This window comes from Scyliorhinus canicula, chromosome 5 (assembly GCF_902713615.1).
Source record: "Scyliorhinus canicula chromosome 5, sScyCan1.1, whole genome shotgun sequence".
In the NCBI taxonomy this organism is placed as follows: Eukaryota; Metazoa; Chordata; class Chondrichthyes; order Carcharhiniformes; family Scyliorhinidae; genus Scyliorhinus; species Scyliorhinus canicula.
The window spans coordinates 116,040,835-116,051,155 of record NC_052150.1 but is presented as its reverse complement, the minus strand read 5'-3'; the positions used below and the strand labels follow the sequence as shown (position 1 = coordinate 116,051,155).

The 10,321-nt window shown below is 42.2% G+C and overlaps 1 protein-coding gene across 1 annotated transcript in view; it reads left to right on the top strand.

Moving 5' to 3' along the window:
- The window catches only part of umad1 (UBAP1-MVB12-associated (UMA) domain containing 1), a 78,374-nt gene that overhangs the window by 1,520 nt on the left and 66,533 nt on the right, over positions 1-10,321 (top strand). Inside the window, exon 2 of the mRNA XM_038797523.1 lies at positions 7,551-7,655. Coding sequence (XP_038653451.1) covers positions 7,565-7,655 — 91 coding nt within the window. The 5' untranslated portion in view covers positions 7,551-7,564. The remainder of the gene's footprint in view (positions 1-7,550; positions 7,656-10,321) is intronic.

Genomic DNA, 10,321 nt, shown 5'->3' with positions numbered 1-10,321 from the left:
ACTGTAAGTACAGGCAGGGACTGCTTGCCCTCATTCCCCCGCCCGCCCAGCAGCAGAGGCCCCAGAAAACTAATAATGCGGATGCGAGGAGTCTGAAATTTAAAAAATAAAACATTGGCGTGACCATACTTCCAATGTTGGTCAGTTCAGATGTGCAGCTAATTTGCTAAATGTCATGTTGATGTAACTGGGTCAACATGTTTACAAAAGGGAACGGTCAAGAAAGTTGCCTTTTTCCCCAGTTGTTAAACAACATTGAGATTATCTCATGCGGTGTTCTGTTTGTCATAATTTATGAAAGATTTCACAAAACCTCCTGGTATACTTTTTTGAGGAACAATTAGGTGGAGCAGGAGGAAGAACATTCAGTAGTGTCACAGTGAACATGGTTGTATTGATAAAATAACTCCACTGTTAGAATAAAAGCAAATTACTGCGAAACCAAAAGAGAAAATGCTGGAAAATCTAAAGCAGGTCTGGCAACATCTGGAAGGAGCCATAAGAGTTCAGATGACCCTTTGTCAAAGCTTGATTTTTCAGCATTTTCTCTACTGTTAGAATTTTGGCTTGTTGACTCAGAACAAACACTCTTGTGTATCTGCCTATGTGTAATGTGGGACAGTCTATATTTCATACCCCAGAAAATTGTTAGAATCATAGATGTTTACAGCATGGAAACGGGCCCTTTGGCCCAGCTTGTCCATGATGCCCAGTTTCTATCACTAAGCTAGTCCCACTTGCCTGTATAATGGCCCATATCCCTCTATACCCACCCTGCCCATGTAACTGTCTAACTTTTTTAAAGGAAAAAATTGAACCTGCCACTACCACTGCCTCTGGCACCCTGTTCCAGATGCTCACCACCCTCTGTGTGAAAGAAATTCCCCTCTGATTTCTTTTGTATCTCCACCTCACCTTAAACCTATGTCCTCTAATTCTAGACTCCTCTATCTTTGGGAAAGGATGCTGACTATCTCCCTTATCTATACTCATTATTTTATAGACCTCTATAAGATCACTCCTAAGCCTCCTATACTCCAGGGAAAAAGTCCCTTTTAATTTAAATTTATTTAATTAAAATTGCCTGCACTAAAACTCAATACCATCAATGTTGGTACAATGTAAAAGAAAACAACTGAATTAAAATGATTTCTTGCAGGTAAGATAACTTCTGGGTGATTGTCAATAGAATGAATTACATTTTGGGGCAAGAAGTTGAGTGAGTAGAATTTTTTTAAATTTGGCTGTGGGAGGCATCACTGACTGGGACAGCATTTATTGCTTGTCCCTGAGAGCTTATAAGACTCAACCACTGCTGTGGACCTGGAGTCAAATGTAGGCCAGACCAGGTAAGGATGGCAGATTTACTTCCCTAGTGGACATCAGTGAACCCGATGGGTTTTTAACTACAATCAACAATGGTTTCATGGTCATCATCACACTTTAATTCCAGATTTTTATTGAATTCAATTTTCACCATCTGCCGTGACGCGATTCAAGCCTAGATCCCAAGAGCAACGCCCTCGGTCCCTGGATTACTAGTCCAATGATAATACCACTATGCCACTGCCTCCCCAATTGAGTCGAACAAAGAACAAAGAAAAGTACAGCACAGGAACAGGCCCTTCGGCCCTCCAAACCCCTGCCGACCATGCTGCCCGACTAAACCACAATCTTCTACACTTCCTGGGTCCGTATCCCTCTATTCCCATTCCATTCATGTATTTGTCAAGATGCCCCTTAAATGTCACTATCGTCCCTGCTTCCACCACCTCCTCCGGCAGCGAGTTCCAGGCATCCACTACACTCTGTGTAAAAAAAAAAAACTTCCCTCGTACATCTACTCTAAACCTTACCCCTCGCACCTTAAACCCTAGTAATTGACCCCTCTACCCTGGGGAAAAGCTTCTGACTATCCATTCTGTCTATGCCCCTCATAATTTTGTACACCTCTATCAGGTTGCCCCTCAACCTCCGTCGTTCCAGTGAGAACAACCGAGTTTATTCAACCGCTCCTCATAACTAATGCCCGCCATACCAGTCAACATCCTGGTAAATCTCTTCTGCACCCTCTCCAAAGCCTCCACATCCTTCTGGTAGTATGGCGACCAGAATTGAACACTATACTCCAAGTGTGGCCTAACTAAGGTTCTATACAGCTGCAACATGACTTACCAATTCTTATACTCAGTGCACCGACCAATGAAGGCAAGCATGCCGTATGCCTTCTTGGCTACCTTCTCCACCTGTGTTGCCCCTTTCAGTGACCTGTGGACCTGTACACCTAGATCTCTCTGACTTTCAATACTCTTGAGGGTTCTACCATTCACTGTATATTCCCTACCTGCTTTAGACCTTCCAAAATGCATTACCTCACATTTCATAGATTCATAGAATTTACAGCACAGAAGGAGGCCATTCGGCCCATCGAGTCTGCACCGGCTCCTGGAAAGAGCGCCTTACCCAAGGTTAACACCTCCACCCTATCCCCATAACCCAGTAACCCCACCCAACACTAAGGGACATTTTGGACACTAAGGGCAATTTATCATGGCCAATCCACCTAACCTGCACATCTTTGGACTGTGGGAGGAAACCGGAGCACCCGGAGGAAACCCACGCACACACGGGGAGGATGTGCAGACTCCGCACAGACAGTGACCCAAGCCGGAATCGAACCTGGGACCCTGGAGCTGTGAAGCGATTGTGCTATCCACAATGCTACCGTGCTGCCCCATGTCCAGATTAAACTCCATCTGCCATCTCTCCGCCCAAGTCTCCAAACGATTTAAATCCTGCTGTATCCTCTGACAGTCCTCATCGCTATCCACAATTCCACCAACCTTTGTGTCGTCTGCAAACTTACTAATTAGATCTGTTACATTTTCCTCCAAATCATTTATATATACTACGAACAGCACTGATCCCTGTGGAACACCACTAGTCACAACCTTCCAATTAGAAAAGCACCCTTCCATTGCTACTCTCTGCCTTCTATGACCTAGCCAGTTCTGTATCCACCTTGCCAGCTCACCCCTGATCCTATGTGACTTCACCTTTTGTACCAGTCTACCACTTTTGTACCAGTCTTGCCATCCTTGTATGTATAGAGCAGCACGGTAGCATTGTGGATAGCACAATTGCTTCACAGCTCCAGGGTCCCAGGTTCGATTCCAGCTTAGGTCACTGTCTGTGTGGAGTCTGCACATCCTCCCCGTGTGTGCGTGGGTTTCCTCCGGGTGCTCCGGTTTCCTCCCACGGTCCAAAGATGTGCAGGTTAGGTGGATTGTCCATGATAAATTGCCCTTAGTATCCAAAATTGCCCTTAGTGTTGGGTGGGGTTACTGGGTTATGGGGATAGGGTGGAGGTGTTGACCTTGGGTAGGGTGCTCTTTCCAAGACCGGTGCAGACTCGATGGGCCAAATGGCCTCCTGCACTGTAAATTCTATGAGGGACCTTGTCAAGGACCTTGTCAAAGGCCTTACTGAAGTCCATATTGACAACATCCACTGCCCTACCTGCATCAATCATCTTTGTGACCTCTTTGAAAAACTCTATCAAGTTAGTGAGACACGACCTCCCCTTCACAAAACCATGCTGCCTCTCACTAATATGTCCATTTGCTTCCAAATGCAAGTAGATCCTGTCTCGAAGAATTCTCTCCAGTAATTTCCCTACCACTGATGTAAGGCTCACCGGCCTGTAGTTCCCTGGATTATCCTTGCTACCCTTCTTAAACAAAGGAACAACATTGGCTATTCTCCAGTCCTCCGGAACATCACCTGTAGACAGTGAGGATCCAAAGATTTCTGTCAAGGCCTCAACAATTTCCCCCCTAGCCTCCTTCAGTATTCTGGGGTAGATCCCATCAGGCCCTGGGGACTTATCTACCTTAATATTTTTCAAGACGCCCAACACCTCGTCTTTTTGGGTATCAATGTGACCCAGGCTATCTACACACCCTTCTCCAGACTCAACATCCACCAATTCCAACTCTTTGGTGAATACTGATGCAAAGTATTCATTTAGCACCTCGCCCATTTCCTCTGGCTCCACACATAGATTCCCTTGCCTATCCTTCAGTGGGCCAACCCTTTCCCTGGCTACCCTCTTGCTTTTTATGTACGTGTAAAAAGCCGTGGGATTTTCCTTAACCCTATTTGCCAATGACTTTTCGTGACCCCTTCTAGCCCTCCTGACTCCTTGCTTAAGTTCCTTCCTACTTTTCTTATGTTCCACATAGGCTTTGTCTGTTCCCAGCCTTTTCACCCTGACAAATGCCTCCTTTTTCTTTTTGATGAGGCCTTCAATATCTCTCATTATCCAAGGTTCCTGAAATTTGCTGTATTTATCCTTCTTCCTCATAGGAACATGCCGGTCCTGAATTTCTTTCAACTGGCACTTGAAAGCCTCCCACATGTCAGATGTTGATTTACCTTCAAACATCCGCCCCTAATCTAGGTTCTTCAGTTCCCACCTAATATTGTTATAATTAGCCTTCACCCAATTTAGCACATTCATCCTCGGACCATTCTTATCCTTGTCCACCAGCACTTTAAAACTTAACGAATTGTGGTCCCTGTTTCTGAAATGCTCCCCTACTGAAACTTCTACCACCTGGCCTGGCTCATTCCCCAATACCAGGTCCAGTACAGCCCCTTCCCTAGTTGGACTGTCTACATATTATTTTAAGAATCCCTCCTGGATGCTCCTTACAAACTCTGTCCCGTCTAAGCCCCTAGCACTAAGTGAGTCCCAGTCAATATTGGGGAAGTTGAAGTCTCCCATCACAACAACCCTGTTGTTTTTACTCTTTTCCTAATTCTGTCTACCTATCTGCTCCTCTATTTCCTGCTGGCTGTTGGGAGGCCTGTAGTAAACCCCCAACATTGTGACTGCACCCTTCTTATTCCTAATCTCTACCCATATAGCCTCACTGCCCTCTGAGGCGTACTCCCGTAGTACAGCTGAGATATTCTCCCTAACCAGTAGCGCAACTCCGCCACCCCTTTTACATCCCCTCTATCCCGCCTGAAACATCTAAATCCTGGAACGTTTAGCTGACAATCCTGTCCTTCCCTCAACCAGGTCTCTGTAATGGCAACAACATCATAGTTCCAAGTACTAATCCAAGCTCAAGTTCATCTGCCTTACCCGTAATACTTCTTTCATTAAAACATATGCACTTCAGGCCACCAGACCCGTTGTGTTCAGCAACATCTCCCTGTCTACTGTGCCTCAGAGCCATACTGGCCCTATCCCCTAGTTCTACCTTAATGCTTTCACCTTCTGACCTATTGCTCCGGTGCCCAACCCCTGCCATACTAGTTTAAACCCTCCCGTGTGATACTAGCAAACCTTGCGGCCAGGATATTTATGCCTCTCCAGTTTAGATGCAACCCGAAGTGAGCTCTCATCTTCCAACCAACAGTGTACATTTTTTGCAACTGCAGACTATCCCCAATTAACTTAATTCTCTAATGAAGATGAATAACCGAGGTAAAACTCTGACATTTCTGCTTGGGTGAATTATAATTCAGTATGTATTCAATTTAATATTTTCATTTGCAAGATTCAATTATGAAAAATTGTATTCCACAGCTAATATTTCCTTAGTCTTTGTTGGCAGAAACTACTTTTCTGTGGTGTATTTGATGTTCTAGTCATGTAGTTATTGCTAATCCACATCATGTTAGGTTGTTCGGGATCGTGTTGACTTTTAACAAAATTTAGTTGAGTTGCATTTCCATGCTAAGAATTTAGTATAAACATCACTTGAATTTTTTTTAATGGGTATATCTAAACTTAGAATTAAAAATAATAATTTTACACTTTAGAATCTATAGGTGAGTACACCAGTATCATCACAGAGTGAGGGCTTAAAGGTTCATATCCTGGAATTGCCAGCGGCTTTGAAAGGTTCTAATTACAATTTTCATATTAATTCCTTGCTGATCAACAATACTATGTAGTCTTTGATTAGTTCTGGCCGGTTTAGCTCAGTTAGCTCGACAGCTGGTTTGTGATGCAGAGCGAGACCAACAGCACGGGTTCAATTCCCATAACAGTTGAGGTTATTCAGGAAGGCCCCACCTTCTCAACCTTACCCCTTGACGGAGGTATGGAGATTCTCGGGTTATAACACCTCAAAGGGGAAAGCAGCCTGTGGTCATCTGGGACTATGGTGATTTTACAAGCCAACAGCAGGTGCAGAGTACAACTATATTGAGACAATTACCTTCAAAGAAAGTTAAATAAACTAGGTGATATTGATAAATGAACATCTGGACAAGATTTCCCTTTTTAGCTTATGAGATCTGTTTTGCTCAGAGGATCCTTTGATCATTGCTGAACTTAAGTTATATTTCAAACTTTACTTTATGCAGGTATTCCACAAGATTTTTCTTTGAGAAGCCTAGAACTTGGAATTGATCTATTGTAGTGACTTATAATAGACACAGCTTGCAGTTTCCAAATAGGCTGAATTAGTTGTCCAAGTGATATTTATTTTGCCCTAACAGATTTAAAATTATCGATAAAGCAGCCAGTAAATTTATATATGAAACTTCTTAGGAATCTGTAGATATTACATAAAATAAGGCATCCTCTATATTCACATTAGAAATAAGGTGAAGGGAGAGAAGGCACCACAGGGGAAATATCTACTGGACCTAAGAGTCACTTCAGAATCTGTGATATGTTGATATAATTGTAGCTCACATAACACAAATATCACATCTAACAACATCTCAAAGTCTCACCCATTTTAACTTTACACTGGTGGTAGCATAACTACTATCAGTGCAAACAATCTTCAATATTAACACATCTTTGGAATAAATGATAGTTTCCGTTGTCCAAAATGTTCTTCAGATTTTGAAAAATTGTGAAATTAAGCTTTGTGTGAATATCTTAAATACATGTCCGCAAGAATAAATGCAGAATTTCTATCGCCTTTACTGAAGACAGATGCAGGGCTGCTACCATAACTTTTGTTTTAAAGCAAGGGCTCATAGCAATTCAATACCTGTAGGTTAATAGGATCCAAAGGGATGAACTACAAGTGCTGGCCTTGCCAATAATGTCCACATCCAAATGAAGTAAAACCAATTTTAAAGCAGTCAATATGGTGTCAAATATACAGTTATTCTGATTCCAAGTTTGTGTTTGATAATCTTTATTGTTACAAGTAGGCTTACATTAACACTGCAATGAAGTTACTGTGAAAAGCCCCTAGTCGCCACATTCCAGCGCCTGTTCGGGTACACAGAGGGAGCATTCAGAATGTCCAAATTACCTAATAGCATGTCTTTCAAGGCTTGTGGGAGGAAGCCGGAGCACCCGGAGGAAACCATGCAGACACAGGGAGAATGTGCAGACTCTGCACAGATAGTGACCCAAGCCGGGAATTGAACCTGGGACCCTGGCGCTGTGAAGCCATAGTGTTAACCACTGCTACCGTGCTGCCCTTATTCTATTTTGTTAGAGGAAAAATAGTTGTGTAGCTGTACTTGTCTTTCAGTTCAAAGCTTAAGGATCTATCTTTCAGCCTTGCAGAGTGAAATGCTGAAACTTTTTGGAATTCAGAAGAACACGGATTCGTCCAAGAAAGGCACAAACCATGATGAGGAGGTAGATGGTTTTGTTATTTTAGGTAAGTAATAATGCTCTAATTTTTCTTGTATTAAATGTAATCTTAAAGTTATATAGATATTGCTCTTGGGGTTAAAGGGATCAAGGGATATGGGGTAAAGTGTATTGAATTTGATGCTCAGCCATGATCATAATGAAAGGCGGAGCACGCTCGAAGGGCTGAATGGTCTACTCCTGCTTCTATTTTCTATGTATGTTTTTATGCAATGTTCAATCTCTTGGCAGAGTGCATTAAACAGAAAGATGAACTATCTGTCTTTTGAGAGACTGACTTATTCCCTAATCCACATTTGAGACTTTATTGTCGACTCTTGGAAAATGACTTTCAAGCACTTAACTACACTTTCACCTGGACGTTTTGGCACAACATGCATCATCAGAAGGTGGCCATGTCAAAAGTTGTGCAAGGTATAAGTGACATTTATTTAAACTAGCCTGTGGAGTGGTAGAAAGTGAAAACAGCTTTCCCCTCTTTTGTCTTCGGCAAAGATATCAAGGAAAACAAAGAAAATATTGTCTTGCCAGTATTAATAAGCATATTTGGGGATAAAAATGGCAAGACTAGCAAACTACACTCCCACCTCCACATTTATGCATTATCGTTCAGCAGAGTAATTGGATACTCTCAAAATATCTTTTGTTCATTTTGTAACCCCCACATTACTCTTAATACAGCATTCCTTTACTCAGCAGTAGTACTGCATTGTTTGTGTTCTTCTGAGTTGGCCAGTAAATGTTATGTAACAGTGGTCTATTCATATGTCTGATGACTCAACATACATAGTTTGACTTCATATAATTTTGAGCTCGGAAATAGATTTTACCTTGTTTTGTTGAAATGAACACCCTAGTTTCACCAGGGCAATGACCCACCACACTTTCTGATGTGAGGCAGATTTCACATTCCAAGAGCTGCTGGCCTCTAATTTGTCAGTAGCTCTCCAAAGCATATAAGAAATTGTCATATTTTATACTTTTTATTTTTGCAGCAATGTTGTTAAAATGCAAGCCGACAGTATGACTGCTGAAGCTGAGATTAAAAGTGAAGCGTTGTGTTTGGTCCTGGCTAGTCAAAGCACATCCTGTAACCAAAGGCAAAAGAATGCTGTGTGCTTTGAGTATAACAAAATAGTTAATAGGAGGAGCCAGGTCTGGTTGAAAAGGCAGTTGCCTACAGAACTTGAAGTTGAGCAGAAGTGTTTTCCGTTCAGTCCTAAAAGGATTCTCTCCTTACACTCTGCACCAAGAAAAGCAAGTAAAACCTGGTATATGAAAGATATGGGTTTGCTTAATTGGAATGTAGTGGCAAGTTTCGGGAAGCTATTTATTTGTTTCTATTGTGCTTAATTCTGTGTTCAAATTAAAGTTTGTTTTAATATAAAAGCTGTCTCCTGATCAGTGTTATCACTCCTGTGGCACAGTGACATTTCCTCACACTTTTGCTAAATGCAAATAATTGGGTTCTAGTCTGGGATCTTAACCAAAATTGGGGTACCTGTCTGGATTCGTAACATCAGTATCAGCAGCACAACTAGAAGCCGTGATCACTGCTGGTAGCCTAGTAAGCCCAAGGCTAAAGTTCCTCACTAACTGCATGGACAAATGTGATTAAGGGCAAACTTATTGGCCTCGGCCTCCAAGTGTGAAGGCTGTCCGCGACCCTAACTGCCCTGCTGGACCTGATTATGAGGAGTCGGGAAGGGGTCTACACCTTCTTGCCTCATCACTACAGAACTATAGAATTCCTACAGTGCAGAAGGAGGCCATTCGGCCTATGAGTCTACACCGACCCTCTGAAAGAGAACCCTACTTAGGTCCCCTGCCCTATCTCCGTAACCCCACCTAACTTGCATATCCCTGGACATTAAGGGACAATTTTATCATGGCCAATCCACCGAACCTGCACATCTTTGGACTGTGGGAGGAAACTGGAGGAAATATATGCAGACACGGGGTGAAAGTCTATACTCCACACAGGCAGTCACCCAAGGCTAGAATTGAACCTGGCCCTGGCGCTGTGACGAAGCATTTCTAATCACTGCCACCGTGCCACCCTCATCCTCTCAGCCGATCTCCAGAGGAAGCATTAAATTTTCCCATTATTTCTGACAACGTTACTGTTAAGTGTCAAAACTAGATTATGCACTTGAGTGACATGAGGATTGAATCTGTAACTGTAGCTCATAGTTAAAAGTGCTACCACCCAAGCTATCGTCTAAGCTATGTTGAGTTTGTGGTCAAAATCATATTTCGAGTTAAGACTATTTATTATTACTTGTTATTAAAAGAGCTCCCCAGACAGTTTGAAAATTAGAAAATTGTTTGTTGTTCATTTAAGATTTGCAGAAAAAAATAAGTTTAGAAATGAGAAGAGTGAATGTTTAAAAACATAACCATAATTTCCTGAATGTTCTTTGTTTAAAGTGGAAATTGAAAACATTTGCACTGGCTACAATTGTGCTCATGGTTCCCGAGTAAGGATAAGTTGCAAAATGACTGTGTTGTTATCACAGTGCCTGTTTGTAAGCAAGTAAATAACATGTATAATGTGGTGTGAGTCAGATAATACCTAGAGAGGGAAGAAAGAAAAAAACATTTTTTAATGTAATTTAAAAACCTGTTTCTAGACGGTGGTAAGCGTGGATATCTAATTCGCTAAAGGACAGA